Here is a 27,269-nt window from a genome sequence, read left to right on the forward strand (position 1 = left end):
TGTCTTGGTGATTATAGCCGTTCTAACGGGCGTGAGGTGATATCTTAGTGTTGTTTTGATTTGCATTTCCCTGATGATTAGTGATGTTGAACATCTTTTCATGTGCCTATTGGCCATCTGTATATCTTCTTTGGAGAAGTGTTTGTTCATTTCCTCTGCCCATTTTTTGATAGGGTTGTTTGTTTTCTTGTTGTTCAGTTGTGTGTGTTCTTTATATATTATGGAGATCAACCAATTGTCAGATATATGTTTTGCAAATGTTTTCTCCCAGCTGGTGGGTTGTCTGTTCATCTTGATTCTGGTTTCATTTGTTTTGTAGAAACTCTTTAATCTGATAAAGTCCCACTTGTTTATTTTTTCTTTAGTTTCCCTAGCCTGGGTAGGCATGTCATCTGAAAAGATTCCTTTATGACCAATGTCAAATAGTGTGTTGCCTATATTTTGTTCTATGAGTTTTATAGTTTCAGGTCTCACCTTCAGGTCTTTGATCCATTTTGAGTTAATTTTTGTGAATGGTGATAGCAGAAGGTCCACTTTCATTCTTTTGCATGGGGCTGTCCAGTTTTCCCAACACCATTTATTGAAGAGACTTTCCTTTCTCCATTGTATGTTCTTAGCTCCTTTGTCAAAATTAGCTGTCTGTATATGTGTGGTTTTATTTCTGGGCTTTCAATTCTGTTCCATTGATCTGTGTGTCTGTTTTTGTACCAGTACCATGCTGTTTTGATTACTATTGCTTTGTAGTATGTTTTGAAGTCAGGAATTGTGTTGCCTCCTGCTTTGTTCTTTTTTCTTAGGATTGCTTTAGCTATTCGGGGGCTTTTGTTGCCACATATGAATTTTAGTATTCTTTTTTCTATTTCCGTGAAGAATGTCCTTGGGATTCTGACTGGGATTGCATTGACTCTGTAGATTGCTTTAGGTAATATAGACATTTTAACTATGTTTATTCTTCCAATACATGTGCATGGGATGTCTTTCTGTTTCTTTATGTCATCATCGATTTCTTTCAATAATGTCTTGTAGTTTTCATTGTATAGGTCTTTCACCTCCTTGGTAAGATTTTTCCTAGATATTTTATTCTTTTGATGCAATTGTAAATGGTATTATCTTTTTGAGCTCTCTTTCTGTTACTTCGTTATTAGCATACAGAAATGCAACTGATTTTTGTAGATTGATTTTGTACCCTGCGAATTTGCTATAGTTTTTGATTATTTCTAATAGTTTTCCAACGGATTCTTTAGAGTTTTCTATATATAAAATCATGTCATCTGCAAATAGTGAGAGTTTCACTTCTTCGTTACCTATTTGGATTCCTTTTATTCCTTTTTCTTGCCTAATTGCTCTGGCCAAAACCTCCAGTACTATGTTGAATAGGAGTGGTGAGAGTGGGCAGCCCTGCCTCGTTCCTGTTCTCAGAGGAATGGCTTTCAGTCAGACAGACATTTTGAGGAACGGAGAAAAGTTCAGTACGCCCTGAACTTTAAACCATGAAAGGGGAGAACTTAAAAATGAGACTGGGAAAAAATCAAGGTGAGGACATAAATGATTATATAGGTTATATCATGCACTTTATAGTTTATCCTAAGGGCAATTAAAATACAATGTGGGATTTTAAGCATTTGCTGACATGATCACATCTGCATTTTTGAAAAATCAGTTTGGCCAAAGTATGGAGACTCAATTTCAGGGGAATGACTAGAATCAGAGAGACCAGTTAGGAGATGATGGTAGCCTGGGTGAGGTGATGCTAGTGTAGATGGGGAGAAGAGGGATGATTAGAAAGATATTTAGGAGATAAAAGTATTTAAGTCCAGGTGATTGATAGGCTGCATTGGGAGAAAAAGAGGCAAGACTCAAGGATGATTAACACACATCTGGATGGGCAACTGGATGGCTACTGGTGTCATTCACTGAGACAGAACACAGAAAAGAAACAAAACAAAATTGAAGTGGAAAAAGATGAAGTCAGTTTTGGACATGCTGATATTGAGGTAAGTACCTATGGGCTACGTATGTGTGTGTGTGTGTGCATATGCACATGCCTGTGTATATTTGCGTGTGTGTACATATATAACAGAAGCACAGGATATAAATCTGGGCTGCAGATATGGACTTTGGGATTCATTAGCATGTACATGGTGATTGAAACCATGAGAGCTCTAAGATAACCAAGCTAAAGTGTATCAAGTAAGGATAGAAGAGGCTTAGCACAGAACTCTGAGAAACACCTTCATGAGAAGAGAGAGGAAAAGAAGTATCTTTTAAAAGACAAGGAAGGCCCAGAGTGCAGAATCATGAAACCAAAAGCAAAAACCATTTCAAGGAGATGATGAAGATCAACAGTAGCAAATGCTTCAGAAAATTCAAGAAAAATAAGTATTAAAATGATCCAGGGGATTCAAGAAGATGATCATTGTGGAGGATTCTGATAGATGTCTGCCAAAATCTGTTCCCTTTCTTTACATAATAGAACTGTACCCAGGCACACAGCTACTCAGATAGATTGCCTGTCCCAGCCTCCCCTGTAGTGAAGTGTGGCCAAGTGAATTAAGTTCTCACAGATTGTGCATAGAACTTTTGTTTGCCTCTCCTGGGTCTGGAATGGAAGACATCTGGATGTGTCCCCTCCCTCCCAGCCAGCTAGAACCCAGTTGTGGCAGTGACCCAGCTACAGTCATGCAGATTATGACATTGCAATAGGGGATGTAGGAGCAATTACCTGGGACAAAATTTGGTTCCAAAAGGACTGAAAGGAGCAAAGCTGCCCTATCTACCCACCATTTACATCGGAACTGTCACAAGAAAGAGATACAGACTTTTAGAAGCCGGTGTGTAGTTGCACTGCTTTGTTTCTGCAGTTTAACCTTACCAAACTTACACAGAAATTTATAATCACCTCTACAATGGCAGTTTCAGTAGAGTGGTTATGATGAAAATTAGATTGCACTCGGCTCAAAAGTGAGAAGGATAAGGAAGTAAAAATGACAATCTTTTCCAGAAAGTTGGCTGTAAAAGAAAGAAATAGATCAGTATCTGGAGGAAAATTTAGACTCAAGAGGGTTTTTTTTAAAGCCTAGAGAAACTTGAACTTATTTAAAATGCTTATTTGTAGTATTCAGAAGAGAGAGAGAGAGAAAATTCAGATACCCGAGAGAAGACATAATCAATGTGAAGCCCCTAGAACGTGGTTAAAGATAGGATCCAGAAAATATATACAGGGATTGGACTTAGGTGGAAGGGACCTCAGTAGAGGAAACTGTAAGTACAGATGCTACCAAGGGTGCAGGTTTGGGGACAGGAATTTGAGAGAATTCCCACTGATGGATTCTATTTTCTCTGTAAGGTATTAGGCAAATTCATCTACTGAAAAGGGGTATGTAATAGTAGGGTGAGAAGTTTAAAGTAAGATAAATACATTTGAAGTAGTTTTTATGGAGAATAGAAGAGAAAGCTGATTAGAAAAATATAGAAGGATTTCTTGATCTTGAAAGCCCAATTAAGTTTGAATGTGATAAACTTAATGGCAATAGGATTGATAATTGTCTAAGTTTTGTCTTACAGGGTGCAGCGTCCCAGGCATAAGAGAAGAGGAAGGGGACAATTATATTCATCTCATGTGGAGTTTTATCAGGTGGTTTTAGTGAAGGAAAATTGAAGAAGAGGATTGAGAATATGGGCATGAGAGTTATTGGGAGTGGCCGCTAACTTTCTGCCTGAGCTGTTTGAACTGCTCTTCCCCCTTGCCCACTAGAGATGAGAGAAGGCCTAGATCACTTGGGACCGCAGGCTGCTAGAACCACTCCCACCTTCATTTTTAACAAGGTTGTTGAGAAATCACTTAGATACCATAGAGTTTGCCCATTTAAAGTGTACAGTTCAATGGTTTCTAGTGTATTTACAGAGTTGTGCAATTATCACCATGGTCTAATTTTAGAACACTTTCTTCATGCCAAAAAGAAACCTTGTGGGGCCGGCCCTGTGGCTTAGCGGTTAAGTGCTCTCGCTCCGATACTGGCGGCCTGGGTTCGGATCCCGGGCGCGCACCGACGCGCTGCTTCTCCGGCCATGCTGAGGCCGCGTCCCGCATACAGCAACTAGAAGGATGTGCAGCTATGACACACAACTATCTACTGGGGCTTTGGGGAGAAAAAGGGGGGAAAAAAAGGAGGAGGATTGGCAATAGGTGTTAGCTCAGGGCTGGTCTTCCTCAGCAAAAAGAGAAGGATTGGTATGGATGTTAGCTCAGGGCTGATCTTCCTGATCTCACACACACACACACACACACACACACACACACACAAAAAGAAACCTTGTACCCATTAGCAGTCACTCTCCATCCCCTACCCTCCCTCCAGCCCGAGGCAACCACTAATCTGCTTTCTGTGTCTATAAATTTGCCTATTCTGAACATTTCATATAAACGAGACCATACAATATGTCATATTTTGTGACTAGCTTCTTTCACTTAGCACAGTGTTTTTTAAGGTTCATCCATGTTGCAGCATGTGCCAGTACTTCATTCTACCTTATTGCTGAATAACAACAATTCCGTTGTATGGAGATATCACGTTTTGTTTATCCATTCATCAGTTGGTGGATACTTGGGTTGTTTCCACTTTGGGTTATTATGAATAACGCTAGCATGAACATCCACGTATAAGTTTTTTTGTGTGTGAACATATGCTTTTATTTCTTTTGTATAGATACATAGGAGTTGAATGTCTGGGTCATAAGGTAACTATATGTTTAACATTTTGAGGAACTGCCAAACTGTTTTCAAAAGTGGCTGTGCCATTTTACATTCCTTCCAGCAATGCATGAGGGTTCCAATTTCTTCACATCCTTGCCAACACTTGTCATTGTCTGTCTTTTTTATTGTAGCCATTCTAGTGTGTATGAAGTGGCCATTTTTATTTTTCACCTTAAGTAGTCTGTGTATCTGGTCTGGCATGCTAAGAAGCTATAATGCTTTATATCTCTTTAAGCTAGTGGTCCTCTACCTTTTCCCCACTACGTGCAGTAAAGACAGGAAGTAATCTTAATACTTAACTTCAATTTGTTAATATCTTATGAATTTTAGTTCTCCATGTAAAAAAGCTTTCATTTAGGGAGGAAAGACTTGCTTGCTCCTAGTTCCACTTCTGATAATAGAAAATTAGAATTTTCTATTATCAGAGAGACTTCTGTTCCCTCCATTTTTCTTGAATTCAAAGAATAATTAATCAGTCCACACAGTTCAAAAGAACTGGTAGTGAAATCTTAGTTTTCAAGAAGTGTGAATATTAGATTATTTTGAATATGCTACAGCCAGAGATTTTACTTTCTGGCATTATTAACTGACTAATACCCAGCCCCTCTACAATGTTAAGATAGAGTTTTAAGAATATCTTCAAGAGGCAGTTTCTGGCATTGACTCTAGTCTGGGCACTAGAAGCAATAGAAGCAATCACTTTACGCACCCTCACACATCTCCTCTTTCCCATTTCTGCTCTCTCTCTCACACACACTTCTCTTCCCTCTATACCCTTACTCATTTTGTTAATCTATGCTTTCCTTCCACAATATACAGACTTTAGACTTTTTGATGAAATTTATTGGAAAACTCCTCCGCCAATGGCGAAGGCTTTTTCTTCTGTAATGCAGTCAGATCACTAAAGGTGGGAGTGGTTGGCATGCTTGTGCAGCATGAGACAAAACTTCCTTTTACAATGGTTTGAAATTTTTAAAAAATTAGAACCTTACAGGACAATCTTTTGATACTTCTCAATGCTCTACATATATCTACGAGAAAAGTAGTTTTCCAACCTTGGATTGCTACCCATTAGTAGGTCATGAAATCAATTTAGTGGATCATGACCACATTTTAAAAATTAAATAGAATGGAATAACATAGGCAATTTTAGATTGCATCCCCCCAAAAGCTAAGCATTGTTCACAAAACATTTCTTTCTATTATGTTTGTATGTTACATAACATGATAGACAACATAATTTTTCTGTGAATTTTTTAAAAGTTTGAAAATTAGTGCCCAGTGTATATATATTAAATTCTAGGAGAACACAGGAGGCAAAAAATTATACACATTAGCACACAAGTCCACTTATGTTATACAAATCATTATTCAGGTGCCTGCATTCAACTGCATTGCATTACAGCTTTATAACATTAATGAGACATCTGGAATCATAATTTCATATTACAAGAATCTGTGGGTGGCCACAATATTAATGTGCCTTCACAATCACTCTCCAGGATGAATAAGGAAGAATGCTAAGAAAATTGCCTTCTGGTCCTTTCTAACAAAGTGATTACACTTATGGTTGTATCATAGGACGTGATTTTTCAGGTGTATTTTCTACAGTAATAAATATTTTTAAATGTTAACTAAAAAATTCAGTGAATTTAAAGAAAGAAAAATGACATTTCTGAATAGCAATCATTATTAAACCACAAGAAAAAATGCAGAAAAGAATCAAATGACGAAATACTTGAACACTTGAAATACTTTGAAAGTGGTCTGCTTTATTTTACCATAAGCATAACTGTGGGAGAAAGTTCGATTGGAGAGAAGGCCGTGGAAAAAAGTGATTTGGTGGTGTTATTTAAAGAGGCAAATTCATTACAAATTAAGACCTCTTGGGTTAGAGGATAAATTACCATCTTATTACAACTACAAATACAGATAAACATTCACTTAAAAGTAAAGGTGGGTAGAACATGCTAAAATACAAAAGTAACGTCAGTACGATTTAAAATACACATAATTTGGGGAAAATAACTTCGAAAATAAGCAGCACAAAACAAAATACATATGGAATATAAAAATTAATTGTGATCACTGAATATTGAACCCAAAGCTATTGTGGAAGGTGGGATTTTCCTCTATTTCTTTCCCAGGGCAGTGGGGTGCGAGGTTGGGGATAAGGGGCTTCAAAAATTTGAACTCATTTGTCCCAGTACCTCCGGTGAGACACACCTCATACTGGTGGCTCTGGGACAGGGTCCCAGTTCCGCCGACGTCCACCAGGTGGCCCGGAAAGTGGCCCTCAGGCACCGAGCAGCGACCCAGCGAGGCGGCCCTGCTCCTCCCGCACAGCCGCACCGCGATGAACGCGAGCACCGAGAAGAGGAAGAGCGACGACACCGCGGCCAGGGCGATGACCAAGTAGACGGTGAGCGGGTCGGCCTGCGCCTGCTCGGCCGCCGCCTCCGGCAGCGGCAGGTAGGGCTGCGAGAAGCCGTCCACCAGCAGCACGTGCAGCGTGACGCTGGCCGAGCGCGGCGGCTCGCCGTTGTCCTTGACCAGCACCAGCAGCCTGTGCTTGGGCGCGTCGCGCTCGCTCGGCGGCCTGGCCGTGCGCACCTCGCCGTTGTGCGCCCACACGCCGAACAGCCCGGGCTCCGTGGCCTTGAGCAGCTGGTACGACAGCCAGGCGTTCTGGCCCGAGTCGCCGTCCACCGCCACCACCTTGCTCACCAGGTAGCCCGCCTCGGCCGCCCTGGGCACCAGCTCGGTGCAGGGCGCCGAGCCGTTCTGCAGCGGGTAGAGCACGAAGGGCGAGTTGTCGTTGTCGTCCAGCACCAGCACGCGCACCAGCGCCTGGCTGCTCAGCGCCGGCGAGCCTCGGTCTGTGGCGCCCACGCCGAACTCGAAGGCCTGCAGGGCTTCGTAGTCCAGGGACCGCAGGGCGAACAGGTGCCCGTTGTCCGCGTTGATGGACACGAGGGAGGCGAGGGGCAGGTGCGGGTCGTGGGGCGGCAGCAGCGAGTAGGTGACCTGGGCGTTGGCGCCTGCGTCTGCGTCTGTGGCGCTGACGCTGCCGATGTGCAGGGCGGGGCTGTTGTTCTCGCGGACCCGCAGGGTGTAGGAGGTTTGGGTGAAGGCGGGGGCGTTGTCATTGACGTCGGAGACCAGCAGGGTTATGTTGTGCTGGGTTTTCAGCCTGGGGGATCCCATGTCGGTGACGGTGATGGTAATGTTGTACTGGGCTCTGCTTTCTCTGTCTAGTGGGCTCTCCGTTTCCAATGTGTAGTAATTCTCAACTGAAGATTTTAGCGTGAATGGGAGATCTTCTGGGATAGAACAAATCATCATCCCGTTGTCCCCAGAGTCTTTGTCTCGGATACTAAAAACCATAACCACAGTCTCAGGCAAATTTTCTGGGATTGGACTGGTAATTGACGACACAGTGACTTCAGGAGCATTGTCATTCACATCCATCACCTCAATTCTGACTGTTGCTTTTCCAAAAAGGCCTCCACCATCTGTGGCTTGAATGATTACTGAGTATGATTCAATTGTTTCAAAATCCAAGGATGCCGTTAAACTCACTTCTCCAGACTTTTGATTAATTTCAAATGTCTTGCGAATCTCTTCTGAGGCATGGGAAAAAGTATATGATATTTCCCCATTTTTTCCCGAGTCTAAATCCCAAGCTGAGACGGTGACAACCAGTGAGCCTAGCACGCTATTTTCTGGAATCCTCACCTCATAAAATGGCTGCTCAAACTCAGGGGAGTTGTCATTAGTGTCCCCGACCACCACACGAACAGAGGCAGTCCCGGACCTGGGCGGGGACCCGCCATCCAGAGCAGTGAGGATGAAACTGAGCTCGGACTGCTCTTCATAATCCAGTGCCTTGTCCAGAACTAACTCTGGGTATTTCCTATTGTCTGGATTGACTCTCATTTTGACGTGGAAATGAGAGTTGGGGCTTATTGTGTAGTTTTTTATACTGTTCATTCCTACATCTAAATCCTTCGCACTTTCTAGTAAGAACACGGCACCGACAGGACTATTCTCTGGGATTTCTAGGAGCATTTCTTTTTCTAAGAAGACGGGCGAGTGGTCATTTATATCCCTCACCTGGAGCTCAATCCGTAAAAACTGCAAGGGGTTTTTCATTAATACCTGGAAATGCAGCACACAGGGCTCGGTGGAGCCACAGAGCTCCTCCCGGTCTAGCGCTTCGCTTAAGAGCAAATTCCCCGTGTTTACGTCCAGCTGCAAACGCTGTTTGTTATCATTAGAGACCACCCGAGCCCCCCTGGAGAAGAGCTCACCCATTTGCAGTCCCAGCTCTTTTGCCAAATTGCCTACAAAGCTCCCGCTCTGCATCTCCTCTGCCACCGAAAAGCGCCCAGACTCGGAGCCGGCCTGAGACATTCCCAGCAAAACAAAGAGAAGCAGGACTTGCCTTATCCGCAGAGTGCTTGCCCCTCCGTGCTCCATAGCTCCTTTCCCAAAAGCTTCCTGCAGGATCGCTTCAGCTCCACTTTGCAGTTCTGGGAAACGTGCCTGTTATGTCCACCAAATCTTCAGAGACCTAAGGATTTTAACCCCGTTGAATAGCTTCTAGTTCGCCCCTTGAAGCCTTGTTCTTTCTGTCTCCCCAAATCCCTGTGTGCACTGGGTAAGAGAGTCCGGAACATCATCCAGCATAGGTGTTTTTTTTTTTTTTCCCCTCGGCGATATTATCCTGCAGCGCCACCATGCGTCTCCACAATTTTCAGGGTTTGGTGAAAGCTACCTCAATTCCATTCACATAAATGTCCTTCAGAAACAAATATTTATTCATTGTGCTTAAGTGATTACAAATATATTCTATCTTCCATAAGAATTGTTTTTATACTCTTTATAGTTTCTGATGCTGTTAGTATTTGTTTTAAAGCATTTAAGTATCCCTCCCCACTCGCTGCACAACCGAAGTGCTCAGCTGTAGTGAGTACAGAAATACAAGAAGTGATTCCTGGCACCCAGGAGCCTGTACTCTTTCTGAGAAGATTGAAAACCTGAAATAAGGAGAGTATAAATGACTGTTAAACTGAGCAAAATCCCATCACTACTTGGCCTTCTTTAGGTGGCAAAGGAAAGGGAAGGTGTACCTGAGTCATTTCAGTCTTCTCAGAGGATATGAAACTGCATTAGCCATGAGATAGAACATATATAGATAGTTGTTATAGCACAAAAAGGCATTTCTGTAGATTTCCTTGATAACAATGAACTGCAAACTGGGAGAAAAATGAAGATGCGGAGGTGGAATACATTATGTAAATCCAAAATTTAGTTCCAGTTTCTCATAATTTCCCCCCCAAAATTTAATAAATGCACAAACACAAACATGTTAGCTTCATTTAAAGCAGGCTTACTCCTAAAGCTGGCTTCCCTCAGGCTCCCAAGATTTATTTCAGCTACAGCTATGGTCATCTGCTTTCTCTTTCAGCCCAGCAGGAGAGAGTGAGAAAGAGTCTCTTTCCCAATCATAGAACAAAAACTTAGTTTACTCTGATTACAGCAACTAAGATCACATACCTGCTACTGAAGTAATCATTGTTTCAAGAGGTATAGAATTATAGGCAGAGATTTTAGTCCCAGAATCTGAAGATCTATCTTTGGCCCTTGCTTAGTTTTAATCCTGTCTGGAACCACCTCTTAAGCTTTGGTGGTTTCAGTCCTAACCAAAGTGCATGGTTGCTACATAATGGGGGAGATTGGAACAGATGCTAGGAGCTCACCGATGATGTGAGGTCTCAAAAGTGCTCTCAAGAATGGATGGAGGTGGGATCTAACAAGTTTGCATTTTTAGAATGTTAAGTTCAAATTATATTCTTAAAAATGTAAGCCAGATATATGGTTAAAAAATCGATCACTACAAAAGGGTAGGCATTGAAAAGTAGATGGATTGTCTACTTTTATCCTCCCTCCTTTTAAAATACCCACTAAAATGATTTTTCTGATACCGAGAAAAATGATGAAAATGGTATGAACTCATAAAGACTAAGAATGCACAAGTGAACACATATTTTTGATGAAAGAAAGCAGATGGGAGAGCAATTGAGTTAGCAGTTCCAAGAAATGTCTAAAGTTTCTGCATTGGAGACATTGACAAGAAACTGATGGGCTTGTCCCACATAGTTCCATTTAGGTACAAGATTTGGAGGAACCAAGTACATAAAAAGACTAAAGTCAGTTAAAGACTAAAAAAGAAGTTATTAGTTGACAGTGTGGATATAGGAGAGTTGAATTCTCGGATCCTTTCATCATCCTTCATAGATAGGAACGTAACTCAGAGTCTCCGAATGAAAAGTTTATTCTATGGAGAAATTAAATGGGATTATCTCTAGTTTTGGAGACCCTAGGCAGAGCTGAGAGCAAGTGTGAGGTGTGAAAACAAAAACAGCAAGATTAAGCAAAATTTTGCATCCTGAAGGGTGAGAAGTCTAGCCCCTTCCTATGCAGTAATTTCTGATTGTAGGACACAAGGGAAATGCCTGAGCCCCTCCCTAACTCTCCCTCACACAGAAAATATTGTAGAATTCTAACCTGGAGAATATGAAAGGCTCAGATAAATACTTACACATACTGATATTTGGGGGTGTCCCACGGAAATAGTCCTATCCTAGCATGGTTACGTTACAGTGAAGCCCTGCCATCAACAGGTCTCATGTACTCACAAAGAGCTGACTGTCAGCACTATGATATCTCACCATTCTTAAATATGAGAAGATAGCCAAGGATCACAAGATATTTGAGGAAATACCTACAACATGACACAGAAAGGCCAAAATGACCACCACCAAAAAAACAAAACTAAAGGAATAGGAGGAAACAGATATAATAGAGAAAACAGAAGAAAGTCTTTAAAAATGTCTGATCAATATCCCCAGAGCAGTAAAATATAATAAGAGCTAATACTTATTGAGTATTTACTCTGTGCTACCCATTGTTCTAAGTGCCATATGTGTTTAGCCATTTAATCTTAACAGTAACCATGTGAAGTATATATTCTTATTGTAAGATGAAGAATAGATTAGGGCTTAAGTGCCCCTTATTAGCTATATAACCTTGGACAAGTTCTTAACTTCTTTGTGACTCACTCTCATTTTTAAAATAAGTATAATGTAGTTTTTACTGCATAATGCATTTCAAAAGAATAGATTATAGATGAGACAAGATATTACATTTACAAATCTATAACAAGATGCTATGAAAAACCCTCAGAGAACCAAAAGAGCTCTTAAAAATAAATATTTGTCAACCAGAAAGTAAAACTTAAATATAAAGATTGGATGATAAAATAAATTGCCCAAAAAGTAGAACAAGAGACAATGAGAAAATAAGAAAGGAAAAAAAATTAGAGTCTTAGAGAATCAATCCAAGAGAGTCAATATTTAACTAATGGGATTCTGGTTAGAGTAAGAATGTACAAAATTCAAGGGAGAAATTATGAAGAAATATAACAAGAAAATTTTCTCTTAACTGAAAGTAAGAGTCTAAATGCTAATAGGGTACACCCATGTAAGCAGATTAATAAATAAATAAATAGCAGAAACTAAAGTGTTTTCAGAATACCAGGAAAAAATTTCCAATGGTTTCACAATGAAAAAAAAGGGGTGAGATTAACAGAGATAGGAATCAGAGTGGAATCCGTCCCCTGAACAGCAGCTCTATATGCAATCAAAAGGAACACTGCTTTCAAAATCTGAGGGAAAAATCTGAGGAAATTCTACGTTGAAAAAAATCAACCTAGAATTTTATACCCAGTCAAATGGTCAATCAAATGAAAAGAAAATGAAGATACCTTCACAAGGCAAGTTGTCAAAAAATGTTACCTCCTCTGGATCCATTTTTATGAAGGTATTGAGAGATGTATGTGAGCTAAAGAAGGGAGTAAACCAAGAAAGAAGAATATACTGGATCTTGTAAAAGGGGACTAACACAGGAAAGTATTAAAGAAATAAAAGTGATAGGGGGACAGCCTATAGATCAACTAGTGTAAATGAAGCAGAGATATGGAGGGATCTGGGTGAAAGATCTCCAGGAAATAAATATAATTGATAGATATCTGACATTTTTTAATATCTAAGGAGAAAGATTAATATTTAAATGAGAGACAATGTGAGAAATCAATAGCAGTAGATAGAAAATGATGGAAGTAAAAACAACAATTATCAGCTCTAGGAAAGTTGTTTTTCAAGAAAGGAAATGTAATCATACAACACTAACGTATATTTTGAAGTAATCTTAGCAATATGGACAAAAACTACTGGTTTAACTTAAAAAAATCGATGACAATTCTATTGGGAAAATAGGATAAAGGAAATGTGCAATGTTTGTATGTGTGTTTGTTAGTTGGAAAGTAAAAAAGTTAAATCCTTTTTTATCATAAGCAGAAGTGATTAATATATAAAACTCAATGTCAAGGGATAGCAGTATAAACATATTAGAAATATTGAGATCAATTCTAGAGAAACCACTAGTAGGAGGAGGCTGGAGATTGAAGAATCTTGTTTTTCTTTATAATTTTTTAGTTCATTTTGATTTTTAATTTGGTAGTAATTAAAATAAATTTACAAAATAAAATGAAAAATGAATATCTTTACAAAGGGCCACCAATATTCTCACAAATTTTCAAAATGTTTTTATTTATATTCCTTTTCATGCAGGTTATTACATTTTGTTTGAATTATAAGACATTATCTGTTTTATACATCAGCAAAAGTGGACATTACAAAATATTAACTGAGTAAGAGGAGTGTATTTAAAGGAAATGAAATAATAATATGAACACACATATAGTATTGGAGTACACTGTCACTCACAAAATGATGTTTCATTTTCTCAAGAGCAGAGTACTAGAGAAATATTTCTTTTTAAATGCTGTGATTTAGAACTAGATAATATTTTTTCAACGAGATTAAACAGAATGTTAGAATACGATCAGAAGTGCAGGTATGCCTTCTTACATGAAGGAAGTAAAACAGACAGGTGGATAAGATCATAAGATGCAGACTATGAAAAATACTAGGAGAAAAATCAAAACCTTAGTTTTCTAGAATGAGAAATAACTAAAACTTTGTCCATATTGAAAGGATTAAACCTTAAAACTATTATTTAGAAATGGGTACTAATGAAAACTAACTGCTGATTAATGCAAAAAAGGATGAAGTAACATTGTAAAAACACAGATATACAGAACTTTAAGATTAGGCTTGAAGTTGCATAGTAATTTAACTTGGAGTTTTAAAACTACACTAATATTGACATGGTTATATAACACTTCAAAAGTACATGAAAATATATATAAAAAAAACTTACTGAAAATTAAATCCAAAGCTATTTCGCAAGGAGGGATTTTCTTCACTATTCCTCCCAGGGTCCTGTGCCTGGATATTGGGGAGAATCGGCTTCAGGAACTTGAACTCATTTGTCCCAGTACCTCCGGTCAGACACACCTCATACTGGTAGCTCTGGGACAGGGTCCCAGTACCGGTGACGTCCACCAGGTGGCCCGGAAAGTGGCCCTCAGGCACCGAGCAGCGACCCAGCGAGGCGGCCCTGCTCCTCCTGCACAGCCGCACCGCGATGAACGCGAGCACCGAGAAGAGGAAGAGCGACGACACCGCGGCCAGGGCGATGACCAAGTAGACGGTGAGCGGGTCGGCCTGCGCCTGCTCGGCCGCCGCCTCCGGCAGCGGCAGGTAGGGCTGCGAGAAGCCGTCCACCAGCAGCACGTGCAGCGTGACGCTGGCCGAGCGCGGCGGCTCGCCGTTGTCCTTGACCAGCACCAGCAGCCTGTGCTTGGGCGCGTCGCGCTCGCTCGGCGGCCTGGCCGTGCGCACCTCGCCGTTGTGCGCCCACACGCCGAACAGCCCGGGCTCCGTGGCCTTGAGCAGCTGGTACGACAGCCAGGCGTTCTGGCCCGAGTCGCCGTCCACCGCCACCACCTTGCTCACCAGGTAGCCCGCCTCAGCCGCCCTGGGCACCAGCTCGGTGCAGGGCGCCGAGCCGTTCTGCAGCGGGTAGAGCACGAAGGGCGAGTTGTCGTTGTCGTCCAGCACCAGCACGCGCACCAGCGCCTGGCTGCTCAGCGCCGGCGAGCCTCGGTCTGTGGCGCCCACGCCGAACTCGAAGGCCTGCAGGGCCTCGTAGTCCAGGGACCGCAGGGCGAACAGGTGCCCGTTGTCCGCGTTGATGGACACGAGGGAGGCGAGGGGCAGGTGCGGGTCGTGGGGCGGCAGCAGCGAGTAGGTGACCTGGGCGTTGGCGCCTGCGTCTGCGTCTGTGGCGCTGACGCTGCCGATGTGCAGGGCGGGGCTGTTGTTCTCGCGGACCCGCAGGGTGTAGGAGGTTTGGGTGAAGGCGGGGGCGTTGTCATTGACGTCGGAGACCAGCAGGGTTATGTTGTGCTGGGTTTTCAGCCTGGGGGATCCCATGTCGGTGACGGTGATGGTGATGTTGTACTCGGCTTGTCTTTCCCTGTCCAGGGCTCCTTTTGTCATTAGGATGTAAAAATTCTCCATAGAGGGTCTCAGAAGAAACGGCAGATTATCTTGAATGTAGCAAACCATCTTTCCGTTTTCTCCAGAGTCTCTGTCTTTAATCCTAAAAACAGCCACTGTTGTCTCAGGAGAGTTCTCAGCAACAGAGTTGGAAAGTGATGACATGATCAGTTCAGGGGGATTGTCATTGGTGTCCAAAACCTCAACCAAAACTGTACATCTTGCAGAAAGGCCCCCACCATCAATTGCCTGTATATTTATTTTGTAAGACCTTTCTAGCTCATAATCAAGCAACACTCTGAGAATGATTTCCCCAGAAAATGGATTGATTTGAAAGGTTGTTCGAACATCTTCAGAAGCATCAAAAAATGAATAGGATATATCTGCATTCACTCCAGAGTCTACATCTCCTGCAGAGACTTTAGCAATAAGAGACCCTACTGGGCTGTTCTCCAGAGCCTGGGTCACGTAGGTTGCCTGAGAAAACTGAGGGGCATTGTCATTGATGTCCAGGATCACAATGTGTATAGTGGCAGTCCCAGATCTGGGTGGAGACCCGCCATCCAGTGCAGTGAGTGTTAACCTGAGCTCTTGCTGCTTCTCCCGATCCAGCGCCTTGTCCAACATTAGCTCTGGATATATCACGCCTTCATCGTTGTCACTAATTTTAATATGGAAAAAAGAGTTGGGGTTGATGGTGTAGTTTTGGATACCATTAAGTCCTCTATCTGCATCCTGTGCTCTTTCTAGTCGAAATGCTGTCCCTTCAGCTGTATTTTCTAGTATTTTTAAGACCATCTCTTTGTTCCGAAACACTGGTGAATGATCATTTATGTCTCTCACCCTCAGCTCAGCCCGGTAAATCTGAAAGGGGTTATCCATTAAAATTTGGAAATACAGCATACAGGGCTCTGTAGGGCCACACAGCTTCTCTCGGTCCAGTTTCTCATTTGTGAGCAAATTCCCAGTCTGAGAATCCAGGAGCAAGTGTTGTTTGTTATCATCAGAGACCACCCGGGCTCCCCTTGCAACCAGCTCCTGGTCCCCTAGCCCCAGATCCTTTGCCAGATTGACCACAAACGATCCTCTCTCTGTTTCCTCCATCACCGAGTACCGTCCAAACCCAGAACCTGCCGAGGATACTCCCCAAAACAGAAAGAGAAACAGGACTTGCCTTTGTCTTGGGAAGCACAACCCTCCAGCCTCCATAGCTTCCTCTGAACACGTCTTTCCTCAATATTGGTCACAATCGCAGATCCCAGTGTAAAGAAACAGCAGAAGAAAATCCAAGACCTACGATATTTAGTAGCAGGCGTCTGGATTTTTTTCCTTCCCAATCTTGGGCCGCTACAGCTTTTCTCCCAGCCTACCTGCCGCTCGATCTTCCTTTTTTGTTAGTGACATCCGCAGTATTCTCAGTTCAGTTTTTAACCCGGTCTCTTTAGCCTGCAGCGCCACCGCGTGGCCTCCAGCAGACTCAAATTGTTGTATCCAATTTGTGAATGTGTATCTATTTATAAATTTGTTCTTTAGTGGCTCATTTAAATATTTCATTTGTCTTTTCTTTTGTTTGTTTTGTAAAAAAAAATAATGTGGAGCTAGAGAACTGTACACATTGTTGAAATTTTTCACTGTTTCATGGGGAAAGTTAAAAATTCAACAGTTGGGAAAAGATGTTTCTAGCAGTTAACTCTGTCCACATCGTTGGGCTAGATTTAGTTCTGTACTAGGCCTTTCACACCTGAGACTACTCCATACAATGTCAGGAACCCAAGGGAAAACGTAGTGACCTCTGAGACCACCAAAATAATAGACTTGACTTTTCCAGAAACATTGGGCATAGGAACACCAAAAACTGACAAAAGTAACTTGTTTCACACCTTCTTTGACACATTTCCTCAAAATCTAATTATGTTGCCTAAATAGAATCATCACTGTATAATCCAGAAAGAAGCATTTAGGCTGTCCCTCCTCTGTTTTTCCATAAAAGCTTGTATAATTGCACTGTAAATATTATTGCTTCCTGTTTCATGCCAATCTGTCCTTTCTTCAATATGTGACCTACTTAAGGACAGAAACAATGTCTTAGTTATCTTTGGTTGGCAAATCAGACACTCACTAAATGCTTGCTGTATTAAGACATGCACAAATAAGCTCTAGTGAGTAGAATATGAAAAAATTTTCAGTGCCTTTAAATCCTTACCCTCTGAAAATCGCATTTTTTTTTTGTGAGGAAGATCAGCACTGAGCTAACATCCAATGCCAATCCTCCTCTTTTTGCTGAGGAAGATTGGCTCTGGGCTAACATCCGTGCCCATCTTCCTCTACTTCCTATGAGACGCCACCATAGCATGGCTTGACAAGTGGTGCGTAGGTGCTCCACCAGGATCTGAACCTGCTAACTCCCCGGCCGCCACAGCAGAGTGCTCGCACTTAACCACTATGCCACTGGGCCGGCCCCTGAAAATCATATTTTTTCATTTAGTCATTCTATGCAATTTCTGTTCCTTTTCTTTAATATGTCTTTGTTTTTCTTATATTAGCTTTAAAATTACTTGCAGAATTAAAGAAAGGACTGACCTTCATTGTAAGTTCCCTCAATTAATTTGAATGGGATCTAATTTCTCTGCACCAAATGAAGGGAGAAAAAGAACGGACCACACTAAAGCCTATGCTAACACTGCTGAAAATAAGAACGGCATTATAACATCTGCCTCATATAGAATTTTATTCAAAGGCCTAATATCTAGAAAGGAGCTCTACTTTTTCCATAATAAGCAAGGGATACAGATTAGATTGATGGATATTGTACAGGGAAATGGCTAGATACTACCAAAACACTCTAATTGTTGAATATAAAAGCCACACCATATGAACCTCTGCTTGATGACTTCTATTGTTTTTTCAACTGAACAGGATTGCATTGTTAGCCATTAAAAACTTAATAGGGACTTCTGATTTTTTCATCCAGAATTAAAAGCAACAAATTATTAAATATTTCTACATACTACAGAATGACTAAACTTTGCTTTTTTGTCTCCAAACTTAAACACATATACACGCACTCAATATCTTACAATAATGTTTCCTCTTATTTTCAGATAAGGATGATTAGAGGTTTATTTTATCATATCATACAACAGAAATATTATATTTTAAACAGGCAGATACCATTACAGGGAAAGAGAACTTTTAAAAAAGTAACATAGTTTAAGAAAACTGCTGTAATGAAAATGAAGGTTGACAAACCAACAAAAATATCAGTTTTGAAAGGAAAATGGAAGAAATATCAAACAGTGAATATACAGATCACATGCAGATTATTTTAATTATTGAAGAATTTCTACCAAAAAGAACTAAAATGAAAAAATGTAACTACAAAGTAAAGAGATTTATAAATTGGAAAAAAAATTTTTTAATTTAAAAAATATCAACTTTGAAGATCAAGCTTATTTCACTCTGGCATTCTAGTAAGAAATACTTCAGTGGGCTAAAATGTGAAGAAAAGGAAAATTGTGAAGTTAAGCATAAAATTGGAAATTGAGGATGAATCAAATAGAGAAAAGTAAATAGCACCTTATTGGTGGTGGTGGACAAAAAAATTATTCAACAAAAAAATATTAGAAGGAAATGTGTTTATTAAACAGGTTCCTATCATTAATTACATCACAAAGCTATTCCGAAAGGAGGGATTTTCTTCCACTTCCCTCCCTGTGCCCTGGAAGGAGAGATTGGGGATAACTGGTTTGAGAAACTTGAACTCGCTGGTCCCAGAGCCTCCCCTCAGACACACCTCATACTGGTAGCTCTGGGACAAGGTCCCAGTTCCGCCGACGTCCACCAGGTGGCCCGGAAAGTGGCCCTCAGGCACCGAGCAGCGACCCAGCGAGGCGGCCCTGCTCCTCCCGCACAGCCGCACCGCGATGAACGCGAGCACCGAGAAGAGGAAGAGCGACGACACCGCGGCCAGGGCGATGACCAAGTAGACGGTGAGCGGGTCGGCCTGCGCCTGCTCGGCCGCCGCCTCCGGCAGCGGCAGGTAGGGCTGCGAGAAGCCGTCCACCAGCAGCACGTGCAGCGTGACGCTGGCCGAGCGCGGCGGCTCGCCGTTGTCCTTGACCAGCACCAGCAGCCTGTGCTTGGGCGCGCCGCGCCCGCTCGGCGGCCTGGCCGTGCGCACCTCGCCGTTGTGCGCCCACACGCCGAACAGCCCGGGCTCCGTGGCCTTGAGCAGCTGGTACGACAGCCAGGCGTTCTGGCCCGAGTCGCCGTCCACCGCCACCACCTTGCTCACCAGGTAGCCCGCCTCGGCCGCCCTGGGCACCAGCTCGGTGCAGGGCGCCGAGCCGTTCTGCAGCGGGTAGAGCACGAAGGGCGAGTTGTCGTTGTCGTCCAGCACCAGCACGCGCACCAGCGCCTGGCTGCTCAGCGCCGGCGAGCCTCGGTCTGTGGCGCCCACGCCGAACTCGAAGGCCTGCAGGGCCTCGTAGTCCAGGGACCGCAGGGCGAACAGGTGCCCGTTGTCCGCGTTGATGGACACGAGGGAGGCGAGGGGCAGGTGCGGGTCGTGGGGCGGCAGCAGCGAGTAGGTGACCTGGGCGTTGGCGCCTGCGTCTGCGTCTGTGGCGCTGACGCTGCCGATGTGCAGGGCGGGGCTGTTGTTCTCGCGGACCCGCAGGGTGTAGGAGGTTTGGGTGAAGGCGGGGGCGTTGTCATTGACGTCGGAGACCAGCACGGTTATGTTGAGCTGTGTTTTCAGTCTAGGGGACCCCAAATCAGTGACAGTGATGGTGATATTGTATTGGTCTCTGGTCTCTCTGTCCAGAGGTTTCTCTGTTACTAGGGTGTAAAAGTTTTCCAGGGAAGATTTCAGGAAAAAGGGTAAATCGTCCTGAATGGAGCAACTTATTTTCCCGTTTTCTTCTGAATCAAGATCCGAAACACTAAAAACTGCAACCACAGTCTCAGGGAAGTTCTCAGGGATCTGTCCAGTAAATGCAGACAAAGTGACTTCTGGGGCATTGTCGTTCACATCCATGACTTGAGTCAGAACGGTGCATTTTCCAGAAAAGCTTCCAGCATCTCTGGCCTCGATATTGACCTCATAGGACTGAACAGTTTCGAAATCAAGTTGGTTTTTCAGTCGAATTTCTCCTGTTTTGGGGTTGATCTCAAAGGTTTTGCTAATCTCTTCTGAAGCCTGGAAAAGTGAATAGGAAATCTCCCCGTTGACTCCTGTGTCTGCATCCGTAGCAGTGACTGTGACAATCAGGAAACCTACGCGACTGTCCTCAGGGATCTGCACCCTATAGAAAGGCTGCTCAAATTCAGGGGCGTTATCGTTGACGTCCACGACTTCGATGTAGACCTGGGCGGTGCCAGACCGGGGTGGAGAGCCTCCATCCTGAGCGGTGAGGGTTAACCTGAGCTCGGGTTCCTCCTCACGATCTAGAGCTTTGTCCAGCACCAGCTCGGGATATTTCCTTTCATCGTTGCGTTTGCGGGTGAGGACCCGAAAATAGGAGTTGGGACTGATTATATAGTTCTCAACATTATTTTGGCCTACGTCCTCATCCTGAGCATTCTTCAGAGGAAACGTCGTCCCAGGAGGACTGCTCTCTGCTATCTTGAGCAACACATCTCTGTCCAGGAACACCGGAGCATGGTCATTTATGTCTATTACTTGCAGCTCAGCTTGAAAAAACTCTAAGGGATTCTCTAGCAACACCTGGAAGCGCAGCACACAGGGCTCTGTGTGACCGCACAGCTCCTCGCGGTCCAGTTTCTCATTTAGCAGCAAATCCCCGGTCTCCTGATCGAGCTGCAAATGCACTTTGTTTCCTTTGGAAATGACCCTAGCCCCCCGCCTGGAGAGTTCCCTTTGCCCCAGACCCAGGTCCTTTGCTAAATTGGTTACAAAAGAACTCCCTTCCGTTTCCTCCACCACAGAATAGCGTCTAGGTTCAGTGCCCGCCAGCGATAAACCCAAGAAGAGAAAGAAGAAAAGGACTTGCCTTTGTCTGCAAATGAGCTTCCTGCTGGCCTCCATTGTTCTTACTTGGTATAGCCTCCGGCGAGGATGGTTCCGCTGAGCTGTAAAGACCTCAGTATCTGAGACTGTGATTATTCCACAAGATACCTCAGAAATACTCCGATGAATTGTCCTTTTCAGAGGACCCAGTTCCCCTGCAGCATCCACGCTTCCCGTGGGCTTCTAGGCTCTGCCGGTAAGTTTGCCAGTTAAGGGAGCCGCAGCTGCGGTTCCGGTTTGTACCTTCTTATCCTGCAGCGCCACCACGCGGCCTTACAGGATCTTACATTTTCTGGGATCAAAATGGATGCAATATTCCTAACTCTTGCCTATATGTACCACGGAGCTATGTAACGTTACAACACTTTTATTATCGCCGGATCTTAGGGTGCAAACAACTCTCTGAGGGCCACACAAGAGAAATGACATTAGTAGGGACTTTCTACTTTCAATAGTGCTAATTGAGTTTGGAGCAAAAAGAAAATACTTACATAGCAGCGTGGCTGAGAAGAAAGAATATATGCAGGACATTTTAAATATATATGTAATTGGACTAACATAGAAAACTTTCAGAATCATATACTTTTATTGCCATGAACTATGGGAATAATGAGTAGCTATGAACCTTGGACAAATTATTTAACCTTTGCCTCAGTTTCCTCATCTGTAAAGTGGAGATAATAATAGTACCTACCACATAGGGCTGCTGTAAGTTTCCCACCTTACAGATGAGGAAACTGAGGCAAAAAGAGATTAACCTTATAAACACACAAACCAGGCATGTAATTTGATGTCAGCAGGAAGCTGAGTTTGCATGAGTCCATTGTCATGACTAGAAAAACACCCAAGATTCATGTGGTAGAAGAATGCACGAGCAGGATTATCTTTGATAGAAGTTACCATGTCAAATGATGAAATAGTAAGGCTGGAGAGTTTGTCTAACAGAGGTATAATCTGTGGCAGTAGTGGTGATTCAGTACCTCAGAAGGATGTCATAGTTTTAACTCCACTTCTTTTCTTATGATGTCAATTAAAAAAACCCTTTTATCCTGAAAAATATCAAACCCCATAAAGAAAGAGAATAGTATGGAGAACATCCAAGTACTCATAACTAGCTTCAACAATTATCAATATTTTGCCATAATTGTTTACTCTATCTTCCCAACATTTTCACTTCCCAAACTAAATTTTCACCCATAAATACTGCATTATACATCTCTAACTTTTAAGGATTAAAAAAAAAAAAACAACTACAATGCCATTACCACATCTAAGAAATTAGGTTAATATTATTTAATATCCATCTATATTCAAATTTCTCCAATCGTTTCAAAGTTGTTATGGTTGTTTGAATCAAGATCTACTATGCATTATATTTGGCTGGTATGTCTCTTAATTTCTTTCATTGTATAAAATTCCCTCTTCCCCCTTTCCCACGTCACTGATTCGTTGGAAAAACTGGATGATTTTATCTTGACACTAGGAGAACAACTTAAGATTTTACTGCTGTGAATTTGTTTTTGTCTTTAGACTATATCCCATTAGTAATGCACAGTAATAATACTATTTTAAGAGTTACCAGCACTAGCTTATAATATATTCAGAATAAAGCTTTGCAAAAATTATCTAGTAAATGTTAAAGAAAAAAGTAGTTCCAGATTATAAGAAAGGAAGCTTCTCCTTAACTCCCCAGAATCTCTAAGTAATCTAATGATAATTTGTTTCTCTTTATATTACACATTTAAAACTATTCTTGGGCCGGCCCTGTGGCTTGGTGGTTAAGTGCGCGCGCTGCGATGCTGGCGGCCCGGGTTCGGATCCCGGGTGTGCATCAAGGCACCACTTCTCTGTCCAGCCTGAGGCCGAGTCCCACATACAGCAACTAGAAGGATGTGCAGCTGTGACAGACAACTATGTACTGGGGCTTTGGGGGCAAAAAATAAATAAAAATCTTTAAAAAAAAAATAAATAAATAAAACTATTCTTATGCTTTCCCAATTCAGCACTACAGTATATTGAATAGAAACTTTAAAAAAGAACTTTCAAATCAAAGAAGAAAAAGTGTTTTAAAAAAGTAGGTAGGGACTACTGCAGAAAAATTACTGTAATGTGAAAAAAATAAACTAATGATGCAATCAAAATCGAGTAATATTTCTATTCAGGGACATTAATCTTTTCTGTGAAATGAAGGTCATACGTTCAGATAACAAGGAGAAAGCACAGATTGATCTTTCAAATTTTTTTTTACTTGAAATTTGGTTAGATCAGAGCTTTAATAATAATAGCTGAATAACTGATCCAGAAAAGTTGGATTATTGGTTTATGAGGAAGTAAAAGCACAGACCAATACATACAGTATTATTTTCAGGTACAGAAAAGACTGAACAGGAATATGAATATGAAAAAAATTTCTTCTTAATTAGGGAGAAACTTATCAGGTGATATCTAATGACAAAAACAAACAAACAAAAAAACAGTACAGCATCATAGCAAGGTCCCAGAGTCAGACAGCTCTAGGAAAGATGCTCAGCTCTGCCATTTGTTAGTTGGTGACCTTAGTGAACTCACTGAACCTCTATCAACATCTACTTGCTCATTTCTAAAACACCTCCTCTATAGGTTTACTTCTAAGATTAAAAGTCAAAATAGTGTACAATGCATAGTAAGTGCTTTTTTAAAAGATACTCTACAATCTGTGCTTCTAAAACTTAGGGTCAGTATACTTGTACAGCACTCTAATCAACTCAGAAAATAAAAGTAGCAATACAATTTGAAGACAACGAAAACCAATTTAAAATATCTCAAACAAGATTTATCATGTAATAGACTGCACACAATCCATAATTGTTTGAGATTAAAATATGACACCTATACATTCCATGCTTTGTTGGGGGTTCTTAGGGCTAAAGCTGGATCCTTTTCTGTGTAAAGAAATTTATTCTGTGACTTTAGGAATACCTGAAATAACGGGAAAGCACTCCTCTACAGGTAACTCAAGATAAATTTCTTACTAGGAATATATTTAGAGACACAATACCGGCATTTATTTTTTATTTTTTATCAGAAACCCAAATCATTCCCAAATGAAGGATTTTCTTCCACTTCCCTCCCAGTGCTCAGGGACTGCAGATTAGGGATGATCGGCTTCAGGAACTTGAACTCGCTGGTCCCAGAACCTCCCCTCAGACACACCTCATACTGGTAGCTCTGGGACAGGGTCCCAGTACCGCCGACGTCCACCAGGTGGCCCGGAAAGTGGCCCTCAGGCACCGAGCAGCGACCCAGCGAGGCGGCCCTGCTCCTCCCGCACAGCCGCACCGCGATGAACGCGAGCACCGAGAAGAGGAAGAGCGACGACACCGCGGCCAGGGCGATGACCAAGTAGACGGTGAGCGGGTCGGCCTGCGCCTGCTCGGCCGCCGCCTCCGGCAGCGGCAGGTAGGGCTGCGAGAAGCCGTCCACCAGCAGCACGTGCAGCGTGACGCTGGCCGAGCGCGGCGGCTCGCCGTTGTCCTTGACCAGCACCAGCAGCCTGTGCTTGGGCGCGTCGCGCTCGCTCGGCGGCCTGGCCGTGCGCACCTCGCCGTTGTGCGCCCACACGCCGAACAGCCCGGGCTCCGTGGCCTTGAGCAGCTGGTACGACAGCCAGGCGTTCTGGCCCGAGTCGCCGTCCACCGCCACCACCTTGCTCACCAGGTAGCCCGCCTCGGCCGCCCTGGGCACCAGCTCGGTGCAGGGCGCCGAGCCGTTCTGCAGCGGGTAGAGCACGAAGGGCGAGTTGTCGTTGTCGTCCAGCACCAGCACGCGCACCAGCGCCTGGCTGCTCAGCGCCGGCGAGCCTCGGTCTGTGGCGCCCACGCCGAACTCGAAGGCCTGCAGGGCCTCGTAGTCCAGGGACCGCAGGGCGAACAGGTGCCCGTTGTCCGCGTTGATGGACACGAGGGAGGCGAGGGGCAGGTGCGGGTCGTGGGGCGGCAGCAGCGAGTAGGTGACCTGGGCGTTGGCGCCTGCGTCTGCGTCTGTGGCGCTGACGCTGCCGATGTGCAGGGCGGGGCTGTTGTTCTCGCGGACCCGCAGGGTGTAGGAGGTTTGGGTGAAGGCGGGGGCGTTGTCATTGACGTCGGAGACCAGCAGGGTTATGCTGTGCTGCGTTTTCAGTCTGGGGGATCCCATGTCAGTGACGGTGATGGTGATATTGTACTCGGCTCTGCTCTCTCTGTCCAGCGGGCTCTCTGTTACCAGTGTGTAGTAATTCTCTACGGATGGCTTCAGGACAAAGGGGAGATCATCTTGAATGGAGCACACCATTTTTGCATTGTTTCCTGAATCTCTGTCTCTAATCCTAAAAACAGCTACTACTGTCTCGGGTGAATTTTCTGCAATTGGGCTGGTAAGTGATGACATGAGCAGTTCCGGTGGATTATCATTTATATCTGTTACGTGAACCACCACAGTACATTTTCCAGAAAGCCCTCCGCCATCTTGGGCCTGAATAGTTAATGTATAAGTTTGCACTGCCTCATAGTTCAGTTCAGCTTTCAGGTGAAGATTGCCAGATGTTGAATTGATTTGAAACGTTTGGAGGATTCTTTCAGTGGCATAAAAAAATGCATAATTTATTTCCCCGTTACTTCCGGTATCTAAATCTCTAGCTGACACGGCGACAACCAGGGAGCCAACAGGGCTGTTCTCGGGCACCTGCACCTTGTAGAGCGACTGTACAAATTCAGGGACGTTGTCGTTTATGTCCAAAACCAGGATTCGTACGAGGGCGGTCCCGGATCTGGGCGGAGAGCCGCCATCCAAGGCCGTGAGGGTTAAACTGAGCTCAGGCACCTCTTCGCGGTCCAGCACTCGATCCAGTACCAATTCGGGATAGATATTCCCCTCCCCATCATCACGGACATTAATATGGAAATAGGTATTGGGGCTGATGGTGTAGTTTCTCAGGTTGTTGGTTCCAACATCTGTATCCTGTGCACTTTCCAGGAGAAATGCCGCCCCTGGAGTGGTACTTTCTAATATTTTCAAGAGAATCTCTCTATCTAGAAATACCGGAGAGTGATCGTTGATGTCTCTGACCCACAGTTCAGCACGGAAAATCTGAAAAGGCTTTTCCAGTAACAACTGGAAAGGCAGCACACAGGGCTCTGTGGGGCCGCACAGTTCCTCTCGGTCTAATTTCTCATTTAGAAGTAAGTCACCAGTAAGCGGATTGAGTAGTAAAAATCGTGTGTGCTGATCTGAACCGATTCTAGATCCCCGGGCTGACAGTTCCCCCACCCCCAACCCCAGGTCATTTGCTAGGTTGGCCAGAAAGGTGCCTCTCTCGGTTTCCTCCGCCACAAAATACCGCAGCGGTTCCGCGCCAGCCCAAGACACTCCCAGAAATACACAAAGAAAAAGGACTTGCCTTTTCTGCACAGCACGCTCCACTCTGGCCTCCATTCTTCCTTTAATCGGTCTTTCAAAAACACTTTTACTCGGCCTCAAGAAGCTCTCAGAAATGACAGCAACCCAGTCCTTAGAAATCAGCTGGATAATAGCAATGCTTGTGGGGAGGGATCCCCACTTTTCCCCAACTCCTTTTACCACGGCTTCCTTTCCCCTACTTTTCTGGTCTGGCCAGCTTTCCCCTTAACACTGGAATCTGCAACATCGTTTGTGCGAATATTTTTTTCTCTTTTTAGTCAGCAGCGCCACCTTGCGTTTTGTGGATGTTATTCCCGTTTTCAAGGAGAGAACAAAAAGATGGCGGATTAAAGGAACTGCATCAGGAGGGATTTTTTTCCCCCAAATGTCTTTCCTGTTTCATTCCATCTTTTTCCTCAAACGGTCACAGTCACAGCAACACTAGTAAGTAAGTGCCTACTTTTTCCACTCTGGTAGTCTGAATTCGTAGAAAAATATATCTGTTCTCCTTAATCTAGGGGCATGAAATTAAGCTCTGGCT

At 43.4% G+C, this 27,269-nt stretch overlaps 4 protein-coding genes across 4 annotated transcripts; all 4 read right to left on the reverse strand.

Annotated features, from left to right (window-relative positions):
* Nucleotides 1-6,483: 6,483 nt before the first annotated feature.
* LOC101388207 (protocadherin beta-12) lies at nucleotides 6,484-9,428 on the reverse strand. Its single transcript, XM_004420068.3, has one exon. It carries the CDS (start codon nucleotides 9,233-9,235, stop codon nucleotides 6,839-6,841), a length of 2,397 nt encoding a protein of 798 aa, XP_004420125.1. The 5' UTR covers nucleotides 9,236-9,428; the 3' UTR covers nucleotides 6,484-6,838.
* Nucleotides 9,429-13,407: 3,979 nt separating this feature from the next.
* LOC106803188 (protocadherin beta-10) lies at nucleotides 13,408-18,751 on the reverse strand. The gene has a single exon (XM_087429669.1). It carries the CDS (start codon nucleotides 16,492-16,494, stop codon nucleotides 14,098-14,100), a length of 2,397 nt encoding a protein of 798 aa, XP_087285795.1. The 5' UTR covers nucleotides 16,495-18,751; the 3' UTR covers nucleotides 13,408-14,097.
* A 154-nt stretch (nucleotides 18,752-18,905) lies between these two features.
* Nucleotides 18,906-21,715, reverse strand: LOC101407210 (protocadherin beta-13-like). The gene has a single exon (XM_087429670.1). It carries the CDS (start codon nucleotides 21,332-21,334, stop codon nucleotides 18,947-18,949), a length of 2,388 nt encoding a protein of 795 aa, XP_087285796.1. The 5' UTR covers nucleotides 21,335-21,715; the 3' UTR covers nucleotides 18,906-18,946.
* A 2,629-nt stretch (nucleotides 21,716-24,344) lies between these two features.
* Nucleotides 24,345-26,983, reverse strand: PCDHB7 (protocadherin beta 7). Its single transcript, XM_087429671.1, has one exon. It carries the CDS (start codon nucleotides 26,762-26,764, stop codon nucleotides 24,377-24,379), a length of 2,388 nt encoding a protein of 795 aa, XP_087285797.1. The 5' UTR covers nucleotides 26,765-26,983; the 3' UTR covers nucleotides 24,345-24,376.
* Between the last annotated feature and the right edge of the window lie 286 nt (nucleotides 26,984-27,269).

Source organism: Ceratotherium simum, chromosome 4 (genome assembly GCF_057802395.1).
Source record: "Ceratotherium simum simum isolate JZ-2026a chromosome 4, ASM5780239v1, whole genome shotgun sequence".
Taxonomy (NCBI): domain Eukaryota; kingdom Metazoa; phylum Chordata; class Mammalia; order Perissodactyla; family Rhinocerotidae; genus Ceratotherium; species Ceratotherium simum.

What these genes read in the sequence shown, in the direction of transcription:
- LOC101388207 (XM_004420068.3), bottom strand. Translation starts at nt 9,235, where the DNA reads ATGGAGCACGGAGGGGCAAGCACTCTGCGGATAAGGCAAGTCCTGCTT.
- LOC106803188 (XM_087429669.1), bottom strand. Translation starts at nt 16,494, where the DNA reads ATGGAGGCTGGAGGGTTGTGCTTCCCAAGACAAAGGCAAGTCCTGTTT.
- LOC101407210 (XM_087429670.1), bottom strand. Translation starts at nt 21,334, where the DNA reads ATGGAGGCCAGCAGGAAGCTCATTTGCAGACAAAGGCAAGTCCTTTTC.
- PCDHB7 (XM_087429671.1), bottom strand. Translation starts at nt 26,764, where the DNA reads ATGGAGGCCAGAGTGGAGCGTGCTGTGCAGAAAAGGCAAGTCCTTTTT.